This window comes from Mobula birostris, chromosome 11, assembly GCF_030028105.1.
Source record: "Mobula birostris isolate sMobBir1 chromosome 11, sMobBir1.hap1, whole genome shotgun sequence".
In the NCBI taxonomy this organism is placed as follows: Eukaryota; Metazoa; Chordata; class Chondrichthyes; order Myliobatiformes; family Myliobatidae; genus Mobula; species Mobula birostris.
Genome location: NC_092380.1, coordinates 64062807 through 64081420, shown reverse-complemented (window position 1 = coordinate 64081420; position 18614 = coordinate 64062807). Strand labels below are relative to the sequence as shown.

The window sequence follows — 18614 nt, the reverse complement described above, 5'->3', positions numbered from 1 at the left end:
GAAACACAGAAAGATAGAAACATAGAAAACCTACAGCACAATACAGGCCCTTCGGCCCACAAAGCTGTGCCGAACATGTTCCTACCTTAGAACTACCAGGCTTTACCCATAGCCCTCTATTTTTCTAAGCTCCATGTAGCCATCCAGGAGTCTCTTAAAAGACCCTATCGTTTCCGCCTCCACCGCCGCCGCCAGCAGCCCATTCCACGCACTCTCTGCATAAAAAACGTACCCTTGACATCTCCTTAAAACTATGCCCTCTCGTGCTAGCCAATTCAGCCCTGGGGAAAAGCCTCTGACTATCCACACGATCAATGCCTCTCATCACCTTATACACCTCTATCAGGTCACCTCTCATCCTCCGTCGCTCCAAGGAGAAAAGGACGAGTTCACTCAACCTATTACACTTAAAGGGTTGACGGTGGATATGCAATGGCAAACATTTAAAGATCGCATGGATGAACTACGACAATTGTTCATCCCAGTTTGGCAAAAGAATAAATCAAGGAAGGTAATGCACCCGTGGCTGACAAGGGAAATTAGGGATAGTATCAATTCCATAGAAGAAGCATACAAATTAGCCAGAAAAAGTGGCTCACCTGAGGACTGGGAGAAATTCAGAGTTCAGCAGAGGAGGACAAAGGGCTTAATTAGGAAGGGGAAAAAAAGATTATGAGAGAAAACTGGCAGGGAACATGAAAACTGACTGTAAAAGCTTTTATAGGTATGTAAAAAGAAAAAGATTGGTTAAGACAAATGTAGGTCCCCTACAGACAGAAACAGATGAATTGATTATGGGGAGCAAGGATATGGCAGACCAATTGAATAACTACTTTGGTTCTGTCTTCACTAAGGAGGACATAAATAACCTTCCGGAAATAGTAGGGGACAGAGGGTCCAGTGAGATGGAGGAACTGAGGGAAATACATGTTAGTAGGGAAGTGGTGTTAGGTAAATTGAAGGGATTAAAGGCAGATAAATCCCCAGGGCCAGATGGTCTGCATCCCAGAGTGCTTAAGGAAGTAGCCCAAGAAATAGTGGATGCATCAGTGATAATTTTTCAAAACTCTTTAGATTCTGGACTAGTTCCTGAGGATTGGAGGGCGGCTAATGTAACCCCACTTTTTAAAAAAGGAGGGAGAGAGAAACCAGGGAATTATAGACCGGTTAGCCTAACATCAGTGGTGGGGAAACTGCTAGAGTCAGTTATCAAAGATGTGATAACAGCACATTTGGAAAGCGGTGAAATCATCGGACAAAGTCAGCATGATTTGTGAAAGGAAAATCATGTCTGACCAATCTCATAGAATTTTTTGAGGATGTAACTAGTAGAGTGGATAGGGGAGAACCAGTGGATGTGGTATATTTGGATTTTCAAAAGGCTTTTGACAAGGTCCCACACAGGAGATTAGTGTGCAAACTTAAAGGACACGGTATTGGGGGTAAGGTATTGATGTGGATAGAGAATTGGTTGGCAGACAGGAAGCAAAGAGTGGGAATAAACGGGACCTTTTCAGAATGGCAGGCAGTGACTAGTGGGGTACTGCAAGGCTCAGTGCTGGGACCCCAGTTGTTTACAATATATATTAATGACTTGGATGAGGGAATTAAATGCAGCATCTCCAAGTTTACGGATGACACGAAGCTGGGCGGCAGTGTTAGCTGTGAGGAGGATGCAAAGAGGATGCAGGGTGACTTGGATAGGTGAGGTGATTGGGCAAATTCATGGCAGATGCAATTTAATGTGGATAAATGTGAAGTTATCCACCTTGGTGGCAAAAACAGGAAAACAGATTATTATCTGAATGGTGGCCGATTAGGAAAAGGGGAGGTGCAACGAGACCTGGGTGTCATTATACACCAGTCATTGAAAGTGGGCATGCAGGTACAGCAGGCGGTGAAAAAGGCGAATGGTATGCCGGCATTTATAGCAAGAGGATTCGAGTACAGGAGCAGGGAGGTACTACTGCAGTTGTACAAGGCCTTGGTGAGACCACACCTGGAGTATTGTGTGCAGTTTTGGTCCCCTAATCTGAGGAAAGACATCCTTGCCATAGAGGGAGTACAAAGAAGCTTCACCAGATTGATTCCTGGGATGGCAGGACTTTCATATGATGAAAGACTGGATGAACTAGGCTTATACTCGTTGGAATTTAGAAGATTGAGGAGGGATCTGATTGAAACATATAAAATCCTAAAGGGATTGGACAGGTTGGATGCAGGAAGATTGTTCCCGATGTTGGGGAAGTCCAGAATGAGGGGTCACAGTTTGAGGATAAAGGAGAAGCCTTTTAGGACCGAGATTAGGAAAAACTTCTTCACAAAGAGAGTGGTGAATCTGTGGAATTCTCTGCCACAGGAAACAGTTGAGGCCAGTTCATTGGCTATATTTAAGAGGGAGTTAGACATGGCCCTTGTGGCTAAAGGGATCAGGGGGTATGGAGGGAAGGCTGGTACAGGGTTCTGAGTTGGATGATCAGCCATGACCATATTGAATGGTGGTGCAGGCTCGAAGGGCCGAATGGCCTACTCCTACACCTATTTTCTATGTTTCTATGTTTCTATTCTCAAAAGGCATGCTCCCCAATCCGGGCAACATCCTTATAAATCTCCTCTGCACCCTTTCTATGGTTTCCACATCCTTCCTATAGTGAGGCAACCAGAATTGAGCACAGTACTCCAAGTGGGGTCTGACCAGGGCCCCATATAGCTGCAACATTACCTCTCATCATCAGCAAATTTACTAACCCAACCTTTCACTTCCTCATCCAGATCATTTATAAAAATCATGAAGAGTAGCGGTCCCAGAACCGATCCCTGAGGCACCCCACTGGTGACCGACCTCCATGCAGAATATGACCCGTCTACAACTACTCTTTGCCTTCTGTCAGCAAGCCAGTTCTGGATCCACAAAGCAATGTCCCCTTGGATCCCACGCCTCTTTACTTTCTCAATAATCTCAGTGGCGATTGTAAGTGTAAGAGCTGCAGAATTCCAGTTAAGAGTACTTCAGGCATCTATCCAAAAAACATTTATCTCTGTAAATCTGGACAAAATAACAGCACTATTTAATATTTAATATACTAAATACAATAGAATCTCCCCAACCAGGGTAAGGGTCCTCTAAAATGTCAACAGCTGGATTTGAGTTGTCTCATCCATTTTGTTCTTGGTGAATATGGGTGTTGGTGGTGGTAATGCACCATTCAGCTGGGTGCCAACTGTCATCCAACATCAAGGGCCCTACCATCCAGGACAGGCCCTCTTCTCATCGTTATCATCAGGAAGGAGGTACAGAAGCCTGAAGGCACAGACTCCATGATTCAGGAACAGCCTCTTCCTCCCTGCCATCCATATTTCTAATTGGACATTGAACCCATGAACACTACCTCATTACTTTTTTATTACTGCTTTTTTTTGCACTACTTATTTTAACTTCACTATTTAATACAGATATGTATATACTTAATGTAACTCAGGCTTATTTCCTCTATATTTATTTATCATGTATTTCATTGCACTGCCGCTGTAAAGTTAACTAAGTCCATGACATATGCCAGTGGTATTAAACTTGATTTTGATTCTGATAAATTCTCCAGTTGCTTCATTAAATTTGCGATGATGCAGATAGCTGAAAAATTAATCATATTATCTTTAACATTTCTGATGTGATATCTGTGCTCCCACCTGAAGTTTTGAAACATGTGGGCTGGCTGACCAAATGAGACAAAATGAGAACAACTTGACCTACATTTTCAGTCAGAGATCGGCTACTCTGCAATGTAGATAGAATGAGAAATGACTGCTGTGCTGCCTCACGGGATCAGCTCATGTTGAAAGGGTGAGGCAGTGATTAAAGCAGAGACAAAGGGAGGGACAGCTGTAAAACTTCCACAAGGTCATTCTTTGTAAAACACTGTCAATGTATTAATACTACACTTTGCAACTCATAAAATCACCAGTGAGGAGATGGAGGAGGGGGTTTCAGTGGCAATTAAGGAAACAATGATATAGTACAGGAAAGCATAAGTAATGCCTTTCTTTATGAGAAGCACGATAAAATGTTAAATGCTTGACAATAGATTATTTCCCTTCTAGTAGATTTTGAACATAATGCACCCTTAAAAAAACAAAGTTTACCAATACGTGTTTCTTTAATGTTCAATTATTTCAAACAGTGCAAGGATAAAGGATTTAGTTGGACCACATGGAACTACCATGAATATTTTCTGTTGGGTTTGATTCTAAATGAACATTGGATGTCGGGAAGGGGGAATTACGCAACTCCCTCTTTTGTCTACTAAAGGTTTGAAAGATCCAAATCAGGCCAAGGGCACAATTCCACAAGCCCTGCAGACCATTCCATTTTCAGAAAGATCATAAGGCAACCCTAAAAGTATCCTCACTTACCTCACCTAGCACTGATATATCAAAACAGTTGACTACTGTTTCCTTTTGTTTTAATTACCCACTGCCTAGTTATCAAATCCATTTTGGGACTCCAAGTGTTGGCTAAGCTCAATATAGAAGGAAAAATATTTTTGGACCATCTGTCCTTTACATCAAAGTTCTTTGTTGGTACTGTATTTTACCAAGCTGACAAATTTGGGAATATCTATCAAACTATTGTATTGACCCTAATTACGTGCAGGTCAGAGTTGTCAAGTAGGGTCACATTATTTGCATGATCAACACCAAGCTCCTGGAACAGATGCTCTCAACTCTGTCACTGGAAGATTTCACCAGGTGGACTGAGGAAAAGATTCAAGGACATATTCAAAGCCTCCTTGAAGGAATCTTGCCCATGAAGGATGAATACTAGTGAAAACCTCAAAACCATGCATCAGGCAGCTTTTAAGAGCAAGAGGAAGAGTGCATGACTTTAGAAAGTGCCTAGCCTCCTGGCCCATCAGGCAACTTCTGCCCCACCTATGGTAGAATCGGCACTTCCCACTTCCCACGTTAGCCCCATCATCCACTTCAGAACCTACAAAACTGGAATGGAAGCAAGTCACCCTGAGGGACTGCCAAAGAAAATAATGTTCATAAAAGGGTGTTTATTTCAGGCCAATTAAATAAAGGTAAGAGCCTATACAATTATAGATGCACCATAGCCAATGATGTTTAATAAGGCAGCACCCAATGTGACATTGACCCATGCTCATTATACCACTACATCACTGTTTGGACTTACATTTCAGTGGAGTCTTCCTTACTGATATACTCCTCCAGAATACTTGTATCAATGTTGGACGTATCAAGAGCTCCATTGATTTCATGCCCTTAAAAAGAAAAGGAAATATTGTTATTGGAAAGGGATAACGAGGGCAACCCAGAGAAGCAGGACAGTCTCTTGCTGTTCATGAACAACGTCCATCTCAGATCTAAGGCATGCATTTTATTTCTGAATAACCCAGCTGTAACTACTGATAATATTATCTGAAATTATGCCGACAGGAAAGAGATAAAATTTATTTTGCTTATGTAATTAAGCAATGAGAATTTTATCTACTTGATCCGGGGAGGATTTCAAACTAGGTTCGGAAAGAAGAAGAATGATGATTTTAACAATTGGAATTTAAGGAATGAGTGAAGTCTATTCAGTAAATCAAGCACTGAAGTCATCAGTTATTTAAAGGTTCTGCAAATCCATATGTCTGCTGCAAAGTAAACTCAGCGTTCCTTACTTTCCGCCCTCCATTTTTTATCAAGGATTGCTGGCCCACTTTAGTATCATCCTTTCCACCATTCTGTTCTCTCTTGTTGTCTCTGTCCCTCTTTTATGAGTAATAATCTATAGATAATTACTTCAATTTTTAAAAAAAAATGCCTGCAATGGACTGTATGTTTAAACAAGCTTTCTGCACTTTCACAACCCCTCCAAGACCCCTATTTTGCTACTTGGACCTTGACAATGATGGAAAGCTTCTGCATGTGTCTTTTTTTTACAGATCTGTGACAAACTGGATTTTCAAACCACTGATCTGAGCCACTGCCTGCTTCTGATACACCGGAAATGTTTAATCCAATAGCATGAATACAGATATTTATTGTGGCTTATAAAGAGACCTCAAGCACCCAAACATGATTTTTTTAAAACTATCAAATGTACATTAAGTGCATGTATATATACACAAAAAACTACAGATACTAAAAATACTTAGCAGGTCAGATCGTATCTGTAGGGAGAAAAACAAGAGTTGTTATTTCTAATTGAAGATCCCCTGTTGGAATAAGTGCAGCCAGCTATAAAAGAGGGGAAAATGAATACTTTTAAAACCCCTTTAAACTATTGCAGTTCTAATACCCCAGAATATGAGAAAGTCCCAGTGAATAATTACAGTCTGTGGCTGCCTTCAGGACCGATTTTTTCTTTGCTTATTTCCTTACAACTCTGTGAATAGTATTCCTTTTCTCTCAATCCTTCATATTTGGACATTGAGCTAGCCAACACTTTTTCCTCCAAACACAGTGACACCTAGTTTGTAGAGGCACTCTTCCTCTATCTCCTGCAATGGACACAATCCCAGTCAATGACAACTTCTCACTGTTCCTGTTTCTTTCAATTCCACAGAGACAAGCTTTATTATACTTGATGAAGGTGTTTCCTGTTTGCGGACACCCACTCAGTACACAATGACATTTTCTGAACCAAAACTACCCCCAATCACAAGTTCAAGAACACTTTGAACAGTTAAATAAAAGTTTGATTGATGCCAATGACACAGGGTTAATTCACAACAATACAAGCACAAGCACAGTGTAAACAATAAATCTATGACATTCCACCAGGGTTGCTTCATCCTTTGGCTTGAAGGTGAAGATAAGAAAGGTGGAGGATTTACTTCTCTCGGAGTTGTGAAATCTTTTGAAATCTTTACCACGGAGAGCAACTGGGGGTTAGGAGATAATATTCAAAGATGAGACAGATAGCCCTACAGGGGAATTAAAAGTTATGGGGATCATGCAAGGAAAATGGAGTTGAGGTCAGCGATCAGATTATCCATGGCCTATTTAAAAGGCACAGATTGGTCCTAACACAACACATGTTTAATGTGTCTAATGCCATCACTTCAAAAAGGTGAAGAGTACTCTTGATGTGACAATGTCAGATAGTTTGTTATCACTGAAAATTTATCAGAAAGGGTTACATCAGAACAGTTCACAAAATAGAGCTCATTTTAATCTCTAAATTGTTGCATTAGTGAATTCTATTAATAGATAGATATGATATTCTGTTCTCCTGATGTACATCAACTGCAACGTACCTTAAATATAGGAACATACACCAAGAACCTTCACAGGAACATAAACAAAAATAGGCATCATGCTCTTAAAGGTTTTAGTACAGTGACATCTGCCTTAAAAGTGGTTGGTCAAGGACCAGCAGGTTGGGAATACACTTAAAACTATCTCCAACTGGGAGAAATTTACAGACTTATTTTCCTCTCCCATTATTCTATCACCACTCCCCTTCCCTCTGACCAGCCTGCAATGTTTTGGAAATAGTCAGGATTCAGGCTTGAACGATGGCACTAGGTGCTGGACACCGCAGGTTATCTCATAAATTCCCAAACCAATGGAGGAATTAAAACAATTAAAAACCAGTAGATATTTCTGAACATTTGCTAAAACGTTAATTGAGCAGAATATCCTCCTGACTATGTGCTTCTCTTTCCTATTACCGTTACAAATATTTGCAGCTATTACTATAGATAATCGGTTATCTAATCTCACAAGTCAAATGACAAAATGACACAAGAATAACAGATCCATGAAGGTCAACTGCTAAGAACAAGATAACATGCTAATTTCCATTCTAATATACAAGTTCCTCGGTGCAGGTGTCCCCTGCTTTTTGAACGTTCGCTTTACGAAACCTCACTGTTACGAAAAACCGACATTAGTACCCTGTTTTCACTTTCAGAAGGTGTTTTCACTGTTAAGAAAAAAAATCAGCATGCGATAAAAGGCAGAGCAGCCGCTTTCCCCCGTATTCGGAACTGCATTCTTGCCGGTATTGCTTAAACACATGCCTGTGAGCAGTCATTTGCAAGATGAGTTCTATGGTATCGGAAAAGCCTGAAAGAGCTCGTAAGGGTGTTACACTTACGGTAAAACTAGACATAATTAAGCGTTTTGATCCTGGTGAACGAAGTAAGGACAAAGTGAGTTTGGCTTGTGGAAGCTGACGAACATGATATTGAAGAGGTTTTGGCATCCCATCACCAAGAACTGACAGATGAAGAGCTGATGCAATTGGAAGAAAAAAGGATAACAATCGAAACTGAATGAGTAATGATAAAGTACGACTTTAATTTTGAAAGGGTACGTTGGTTTAGGGGATATTTGCAGGATGGTTTGAGCCCTTATTAAAAAACTGTGTGATAGAAAAATGCACCAGGCTGAGCAGTCAAGCAAAGCCTTCCACATCAGCCACAGCAGACGACGAACCTCGACCTTCGACATCCAGGCGGGCAGAGATAGAAGAAGATGAGCTGCTTGCTCTAATGGAAACAGACAATGATGAGATGACACCCCAGTGTCCCACCACCCCAACCCTCAGGCCACGGACAGATACCGATTCGCAGAGAATGCAGCAGTATCCGGGAGGCACACAGCACACCTTTAAGAAAAAAGCCGAAATAAACATGCTAATTAATTAGGTGCCGCCCAGCACGTAATTGTTGGCCCAGATCAGTGCCAATTGCCGATTGCATCACCTCTGATCTGGGCCGACAATTACGTGTCGGCAGCACCTAATTAATTAGCATGTTTATTTCGGCTTTTTTCTTAAAGATGTGCTGGATGCCTCCTGGCTACCGCTGGACCCTGCGTGCTTCGCGGATCGGTATCTGTCGGCGGCCTGGAGGGTGGGGGCCACTGCACCACCCAACCTGCAACAACTCAGTCTAACACACCATCATCAGTGTGCTCAGCAAGCTAGCTTCCTGATTCTCGTAAGTGATACTACACTGTACATACATTATTTCTACTTTATATAGGCTGTGTATTTTTACGTGTTATTTGGTATGATTTGGCAGCTTCATAGTTTAAAGGTTACTGGAGAGAGTTTTCTTGCCAACGGCGCTTGCGTGAGATTTTCTGCCGATGACGCCTGCGTGAGATTTTCGCTACGGAGAACAGTTCAGTAATGATTGTGAAAAAGTATTTCTACTTTATATAGGCTGTGTATTTATCATATCATTCCTGTTTTTACTATATGTTATTGTTATTTTAGGTTTTATGTGTTATTTGGCATGACTTGGTAGGTTATTTTTGGGTCTGCGAACGCTCACAAAATTTTCCCATATAAATAAATGGTAATTGCTTCTTCACTTTACGACATTTTGGTTTACAAACCGTTTCATAGGAACGCTCTACCTTCGGATGGCGGGGGGAACCTGTATACACATCACTGAAAATCTCACCTAGACTCTACACACCAGCTTTGTGGCAAAAAAGCACAACAGTGTCTCTTCCACCTCAGGCGACTGAAGGAATTTGGCATGAGCCCCCAAATCCTCAAGACCATCTACAGGGACACTATTGAGAGCATCTTGACTGGCTCTGTCACTGCCTGGTACGGGAACTGCACCAACCTTGATCGCTGGGCACTGCAGAGAGTGGTACAGATAGCCCAGCGCATCTGTGGATGTGAACTTCCCTCCATTGGAGGCATTTACAGCAGCAGGTGCAGAAAGAAGGGCTGGAGGATCATCAGGGACACCAGTCACCCCAACCATAAACTGTTTCAGCTGCTTCCGTCTGGCAAACGGTACCGCAGCAATAAAGCCAGAACCAACAGGCTATGGGACAGCTTCTTTCTACAAGCCATTAGACTTTTAAATTCACATGTCTGTACATTGCAACAGAATTATAATGCAAAGATTTTTACTCTCTCATGTTGTGGGATGGATGTAAGATGTACATAAATTCTAAATACTGAATTCTAACACAACTTATTAAAAATACAATTAACACTAATAAAGATCATTATGAAATTATTATTCAGGTAAATAAAGTGAGAATGGTGTGGACTTTATTGTTTGTAAAAATTGTGTTCTTTCTTGTAAAACTTGTTTAATTTTCTTGTGAATGCTGCCAACCTTTTACATTCCATGCGTCAATTTTTTCACTCACGAGCTCAGATGCGCCATACAACTCTTGAGCCCCCATTCAACTCTTGTAAAAATATATTAATATAGAACTCGTGCATGAAAAAAAATCGCATCTGAACTTCTGCGTGAAAAAATTGACGCATGGAATGTAAGAGAATGGCCACCCCTGTAAGGCTTAGATGATGCCACGTGTCATGATGCTGCTGCTACAGGTACCTGTGCACCTGTACCTGTGCACACATATACATATGCATGTGACGATAAACTCGACTCAATTGCATTAGTCGGTGCCATCCTTCACCCGAGCTTTTAAGCCATTTTAAGTAGGAATGTAGCAACAGAAGCAATACAGTCTTCAACCAGCGAGGACAGATTTTAGGGAAAAATCTGTTCTAGATCTTTATTAGTACCTTTTGATGGATGACACCAGTATCATTGATAGCGTCTGAGAACAGGGCAAAGCCATTCACCTATTGGCTGCAACCTTTGATTTGGACAAAAGCAGGAGAAATGAATTCAATAAAAATAAACAAAAAGGGATCACCTACAATTGAAAATAACTCTAATATTATCACTGAATATCATTAGCACATAAACAAGAGGAAATAATAAAGAAATACAAATCTTGTGTCAAATAATTAGAAACATAATTGCTTATGGTCCAGTCAGTTCAATTTACCTGCTCTGTTTTAATGCAAGATAATTATGAATCATTTTAACTATCCCCCATAGCACTGGCAATAGCAAGATTGAAGATCTAATGTCTAACAGCAGTCTAATTATATTGCAGCATGCAATTTAGCTCCTATGGTATTATTGTGTCAGATATGACCTTGTTCTCAGGTCAATTAGCGAACATAACATTCATGTAGGTGGGGTTCATAAATTCTAGTTCAAGGTTAAACAGAAAACAAATACAAATAAATTTGTCCTGCTATCTTCATACCCTGAATCTTGAATTGTGAAGAATTACTAAATGCGTGACTTTATTTTAAGTATTAGCACATTTTCCATGGCATTACTCATGGTGAGTCAGAGGATATGCTTTATTATCCCATAAAATGTTTAATATAGAAACAGGGCTAACAAAATATAAACATTATTAAGCTAATTTGTATCAGAATCAGGTTTAGCATCACCAGTATATGTCGTGAAATTTGTGAACTTTACAGCAGCAGTACAATGAAATCGATGATAGGTAAATATAGAGAAAAAAAACTGAATTACAGTAAGTATATATATCTATTAAATAGTTAGGTTAAAATAGGTAGTGAAAAAAATCCCAGAAATAAATAAATGTACTGATGTTGTGTTCATGGGTTCAATGTCCATTTAAAAATCAGACAGCAGAGGGGAAGAAGCTGTTCCTGACCTGCTAAGGACAGCGGATTTTAAGGGTAATGTTTACATTTTGGGGTTCATATCCCTTTTAAGAATGTTCAGAGTAAACCCGGAAGCGGCAACAATCTGCTGTAGAAACTCACTGTGTTGAGTAGCATCTGAGGGAAGAAAGCAAGTGTTGATGTTTCTGGTCAAAACCCTGCATCAGGACTGCACCCGTCACCCTGACTCTGCAGCCACCATCTGCCATCCCTAACATCTCCTGTGTCATATTTGTACGTAACTTTTAACACTAAAATCTCAGTATAAACACTTAAGACAAGAAGTATGTTTCTCAAGATATACTGTAGTTTGCAGAGGAGCATAACTGACACAACTTAAAGTAAAACAATTTTCAAACTGAATATAGCTACCTGTCCTATTGTTCCCAATGTCTGTAATGTCAACATCCAATTTTAAAATAAGTTCTGTAATTTTCAAATTGGCCACTGAAGTGCATCCTTCAATAGTTCCATTTAAGTTTTAATAAAGACTTTCATCTAACTCAGTAGAACAGGATACAAGTAGCTATTTTGATTTTACAAGCTTTCAGTCCAGGGATAAATTGTTTGCAGAATTCCCCAGGATGCAACTTATAACAACAGGTGTTCAAGGATGTGCCCCTTTATCCTCTGGGATTTGATGGTTTATTTGCTTTTTTTCTAAAGCAAAGATGTAAAATTGAATTACAAATTTAATTTTAAGCGGGTGGTATTCCCCACCCCCCAAAAAAAAATCGTTCTTGCTTTGAGAGAGGATGACTGGGATGGGAGGGACCCTTGATTGCAGTCATGCACTTTCGAAGTAGAAATAAATGTGTGGACTATTTTCTAAATGGGGAGAAAATCCAAATATCTGAGATGCAAGGGGACTTGGGATTCCTAGTGCAGAATACCTTAAAGGTTAACTTGCAGGTTGAGCCTGTGGTGAGGAAGGCAAATGCCATGTTAGCATTCATTTCAAGAGGTCTAGAATACAAGAGCAAAGATGTGACGCTTAGGGTTTATAAGGTACTGGGCAGGCTTCACCTTGAGTATTGTGAACAGTTTAGGGCCCCTCATCTTAGAAAAGATGTGCTGGCATTGGTCCAGAGGAGGTTCACAAGGATGATTCCAGGAATGAAAGATTTATCATACAAGGAACATTTATAGACAATAGGTGCAGGAGTAGGCCATTCGGCCCTTCGAGCCAGCACCGCCATTCACCGTGATCATGGCTGATCATCCACAATCAGTATCCAGTTCCTGTCTTATCCCCATAACCTTTGATTCCGCTATCTTTAAGAGTTCTATCCATTTCTTTTTTGAAAGCATCCAGAGACTTGGCCTCCACAGCCTTCTGGGGCACAGCATTCCATATATCCACCACTCTCTGGGTGAAAAAGTTTTTCCGCAACTCTGTTCTAAATGGCCTACCCCTAATTCTTAAAGCCTCTGGTTCTGGACTCACCCATCAGCGGGAACATGCTTCCTGCCTCCAACGTGTCCAATCCCTTAATAGTCTTATATGTTTCAATAAGATCCCCTTTCAGCCTTCTAAATTCCAGAGTATACAAGCCCAGTCGCTCCAATCTTTCGACATATGACAATCCAGCCATCCCGGGAATTAACCTTGTGAACCTACGCTGCACTCTCTCAATAGCAAGAATGTCCTTCCTCAAATTCGGAGACCAAAACTGCACACAGTACTCCAGGTGTGGTCTCACCAGGGTCCTGTACAGCTGCAGAAGGACCTCTTTGCTCTTATACTCAATTCCCCTTGTTATGAAGGGCAGCATGCCATTAGCTTTTTTCACCGCCTGCTGTACTTGCATGCTTGCTTTCAGTGACTGATGTACAAGAACACCTAGATCTCGTTGTGCTTCCCCTTTTCCTAACTTGACTCCATTTAGATAATAATCTGCCTTCCCGTTCTTACCACCAAAGTGGATAACCTCACATTTATCCACATTAAACTGCATCTGCCATGCATCTGCACACTCACCCAGCCTGTCCAAGTCACCCTGCATTCTCACAACATCCTCCTCACATTTCACACTGCCACCCAGCTTTGTATCATCGGCAAATTTGCTAATGTTGCTTTTAATTCCCTCATATAAATCATTAATATATATTGTAAACAGCTGCGGTCCCAGCACTGAACCCTGTGGTACCCCACTGGTCACCGCCTGCCATTCCAAAAGGGAACCGTTAACCGCTACTCTTTGTTTTCTGTCAGCCAGCCAATTTTCAATCCATGTCAGTACTCTGCCCCCAATACCATGTGCCCTAATTTTGCCCACTAATCTCCTATCGGGGACTTTATCAAAGGCTTTCTGAAAGTCCAGGTACACTACATCCACTGGCTCTCCCTTGTCCATTTTCATAGTTACATCCTCAGAAAATTCCAGAAGATTCGTCAAGCACGATTTCCCCTTTGTAAATCCATGCTGACTCAGACCGATCCTGTTACTACTATCCAGATGTGTCGTAATTTCATCTTTTATAATTGACTCCAGCATCTTTCCCACCATCAACGTCAGGCTAACCGGTCTATAATTCCCTGTTTTCGCTCTTCCTCCCTTCTTGAAGAGAGGGACAACATAAGCCACCCTCCAATCCACAGGAACTGATCCTGAATCTATAAAACATTGGAAAATAATTACCAATGTGTCCACGATTTCTAAAGCCACCTCCTTAAGTACCCTGGGATGCAGACCATCAGGTCCCGGGGACTTAACAGCCTTCAGATCCAAAAGCCTATCCAATACCATTTTCTGCCTAATATAAATTTCCTTCAATTCATCCATTACCTTAGGTCCTTTGGCCACTATTACATCTTGGAGATTGTTTGTGTCTTCCCTAGTGAAGACAGATCCAAAGTACCTGTTCAACTCGTCTGCCATTTCCTTGTTCCCCATAATAAATCCACCCGCTTCTGTCTTGAAGGGCCCAATTTTGGTCTTAACTATTTTTTTTCTTTTCACTATCCTCCTCTAGTAAAAGAAGCTTTTACTATCCTCCTTTATATTCTTGGCTAGTTTACCTTCGTACCTCATTTTTTCTCCGCGTATTACCTTTTTAGTTATCTTCTGTTGCTCTTTAAAAGTTTCCCAATCCTCCGGTGTCCCACTCTTCTTTGCTATGTTATACTTCTCTTTTTTTATTTTTATACTGTCCATTACTTTTCTTGTCAGCCACGCCCTCCCCTTACTCCCCTTAGGATCTTTCTTCCTCTTTGGAATGAACTGATCCTGCACCTTCTGCATTATTCCCAGAAACACTTGCCATTGCTGTTCCACTGTCATCCCTACTAGGGTATTGTTCCATTGAACTTTGGCCAGCTCCTCCCCCATAGCACCATAGTTCCCTTTGTTCAACTGTATTACTGACACTTCCGAGTTTCACTTCTCCCTCTCAAACTGTAGATTAAAACTTAAAACATTATGGTCACTACCTCCCAATGGCTCCTTTACCTCGAGGTCCCTGATCAAATCCGGTTCATTGCACAACACTAAATCTAGAATTGCTTCTCTCTGGTAGGCTCCAGTACAAGCTGTTCTAAGGATCCATCTCAAAGGGACTCCACAAACTCCCTTTCTTGGGGTCCAGTACCAACCTGATTCCTCCAGTCTACTTGCATGTTGAAGTCCCCCATAACAACTGCATCATTACCTTTGCGACATGCCAATTTTATCTCTTGATTCAACTTACACCCTACATCCAGACATTTGATGGCTCTGGGTCTATACTCGCTGGAATTCAGAAGGATGAGGGGGAGATCTCATTGAATCCTTTCAAATGTTGAAAGGCCGAGACAGAGTAGATTTGGAAAGGATGCTTCCTATGGTGGGAGAGTTTGGGAAAGAGGGCACACTTCAGGATAGAGGGGTGCCCTTTCAAAGCAGAGACGTGGAGAAATTTTTTTCACCAAAGGGTGGTGAATTTGTGGAATTTGTTGCCACAGGCAGCTGTGGAGGCCAGGTCGTTGGATGTATTTAAGGCAGAGATTGATAGGTTCTTGATTGGACATGGCATCAAAGGTTCGGAGAGAAGGACGGGAACTGGTGTTGAGGAGAAGAAGAAAAATGATCAGCTATGATTGAATGGTGGAGCAGACTCGATGGGCCAGATGGCCTAATTCTGCCCCTATGTCTTATGGTCTATCTTAGCTTCTTTCCTGATGCAATGGGAAGACAATAGATGGGAGGCTGGTTTGTATGATGGACTGGGTTGAATTCACAGCTCAAATTGCTTGCTATTTTGGGCAAAGCAGATATCGTACAGAGCTGTGTTGCAACTGGATTAGGTGCTTTTTTTGATGCATCGAGAAAAATTGGTAAATCATTGGAGACATGCTTAATTTCATTGACCTTCTGAGAAGTAGAGGCATTAGTTTGCTTTTCTTTTGTCCTTGATGTCCACTTGGACGCTACTTAGAAAAGAGAGTAATCTGCCAAGGTGTTTATCATTCAAAGGAGTTATCTATTAATTAAGATGTGAATATGAACTACCTAATATGAGGAAATTCTGAAGATACATCATTGCTTACAGTTTGAGAGAATGTAATTGGGCATTGAGATTCAATGCTTTTCTTCTTTTTGTCCTATCTCAGGCTAGAAAATGTTGAGCTTTGCTTCATTCTCCCAAAACTGCCGCATCCCCTATCTTTCAAAGGAATTACCCATCTAGTTATCATCCAGTTTTATTAACATTCACTTGAGAACAGCTTTCAGTCCTCAATTTGATCATTAGTCTGTAAAAGGTGGCCAGGGTTCATGTACTCTTGTAATCCATTTAAATTATAGTTATCAATACTTCTCATGCAAAGCAGGTCAACTCCATCATTGTGTATAAAAGTGCCACTCTGAATAATGACCCTGTTGAACTAAATGATTACACCATGGCTATCAAGAATAAAAACCATCCTGAAGCAAATCTTCAGCATAGCATCAAAACCTGCACCTTACATTCTTAATAAACTACGGTTAGTACTGTACTCCAGTTTTGCCTGTTAATGCTGAGACCTAACTCCCAGTCACACTTACAAATATTTGCATCTGAGGAAACTAAAAGGAGAAAGAAAAATGACTCTACAGCAAAATATGTTTCTTTGCCTGCAAGCATGGTGCTTAAGTGGCGACACAGTGAGCTTAATCTGCTGGAGGTCACAACATCTGGCAGTCTGTCTGAAGCCCAGCTAGTATTTCTAATTCCATTGGAGCTCTCATCACCTTTAGCAAACATCATGGTGCAGAGTTACAAACTCTTTGCTTTAATAACAAAGGCAGAATTCTCCTCTCCACTGACATCCACTGGGGTCAATTTTAATTGTGAATGGCTGTGCTTGGCTGACGGTTTGCTGAACTTGGCACCATCCAGGCAACAGGCCAGTATTTACTGGAGTGAACTTATGATGGTTTGACAACCTTTTCCAATATCTTTTGTCACTTTTTCAAAGGATCTGAGAAAATCAACCCTCCGCTGTTGTTACATAAAATCCCCAGAAATGGGCTAGACGGTGAACTTAGACACATAGCATCAACACCTGCAACATGAATCAGCTAACCTTTAATAAACAGCATTATCATACAATCAATTTCCTTGATTTTCCTAAGAAGAGGGAATTAAAGATTCCTGCACTGACTTATGATTGGTGGGTGGGAGTTACTTCTCATGTCACAGGGTTTCTCAAACGTATTCTAGAATTCTGGATATTTTATCAGGACGTTCATGGTAATGTTTCATGGCATGATTCATAATGCAATTGCAAACTTTTTGATTATAATACAAAGAGATAATATAATTTTTTGTTCAGCGCAATCCAAAGTCGCAAGTAAAAGAAATCCACAAGGTCTTTGCAATATTGGTGTGTATATATATGTCACATTGGAAGCGGACCCAAATGCAAGACACAGACACTGAAGTACAAGGAACAGGACTTGACTAGAGTAGGGACGTAACAGGATACAGACAAGGAGCAGGTCCAAGATCGCAGACTTGCACTAGGACATGGACTAGACAGGGAACCTGGATAAGGAACTAAGAACTAGGAGCCTGGGCTAGGGAGAGCAGGACCTGGACTAGAAACCATGGACTAGGAGACAAGGCTTGGACTCTGAGCCACAGACTGGACAGGGACCCAGGTTCTGGGTCTTGCCTGGGGCTCAGACCCCAGAACCAGGCAAGGACATGACATGGCTTCAGGACAGGACATGGCTGGGGTCTTGAGGCCTGAGCCTTGGAGACAGGCTTGGGGTCTTGAGGCTTGAGCCTTGGAGACAGGCTTGGGGTCTTGAGGCTTGAGCCTTGGAGACAGGCTTGGGGTCTTGAGGCTTGAGCCTTGGAGACAGGCTTGGGGTCTTGAGGCTTGAGCCTTGGAGACAGGCTTGGGGTCTTGAGGCTTGAGCCTTGGAGACAGGCTTGGGGTCTTGAGGCTTGAGCCTTGGAGACAGGCTTGGGGTCTTGAGGCTTGAGCCTTGGAGACAGGCTTGGGGTCTTGAGGCTTGAGCCTTGGAGACAGGCTTGGGGTCTTGAGGCTTGAGCCTTGGAGACAGGCTTGGGGTCTTGAGGCTTGAGCCTTGGAGACAGGCTTGGGGTCTTGAGGCTTGAGCCTTGGAGACAGGCTTGGGGTCTTGAGGCTTGAGGCTGCAGGCTAGGAGCTGGGGTCTTGGAATGCAGAGGCTGATAACTTGGAGGCTGGAGCTTGGAGACAGACTTGGAACTGAACATCAACATAGAGCTGGGACTTATCCTTCGAAAAGCCAGGACTCATCTTTAACTCGACACTAACACGAGACTGGACAGTACATAGACATAGAGCCAGGACCATCCTTAAACAAGACGGGACTCAACTTTATCTCCACACCAAGGTGGGACAGGTCCATCTGCTGGGTGACAGCAGAATGGCCAGACTTACCCCACAGAGGTGAGGAATAGACAGATCCCCCTGCAGGGCAACGGCAGAACAGCCTGACTTACCCCACGGAGGCGAGGACAAGAGAGATCCCCCCGCAGGGCAACAGCAGAAGAGCCTGACTTACCCCACAGAGGTGAGGAATAGACAGATCCCCCCACAGGGCAATGGCAGAACAGCCTGACTTACCCCACAGAGGCGAGGACAAGAAGAGACAAA

General features: G+C 41.9%; 1 protein-coding gene across 7 annotated transcripts in view; it reads right to left on the bottom strand.

Annotated features, from left to right (window-relative positions):
• The window catches only part of myrf (myelin regulatory factor), a 283101-nt gene that overhangs the window by 145634 nt on the left and 118853 nt on the right, over positions 1-18614 (bottom strand). For all 7 annotated transcript variants that reach the window (XM_072272390.1, XM_072272396.1, XM_072272391.1 and 4 more), the window contains one exon: positions 5195-5282. In XM_072272390.1, the coding sequence (XP_072128491.1) occupies positions 5195-5282 (88 nt within the window). The remainder of the gene's footprint in view (positions 1-5194; positions 5283-18614) is intronic.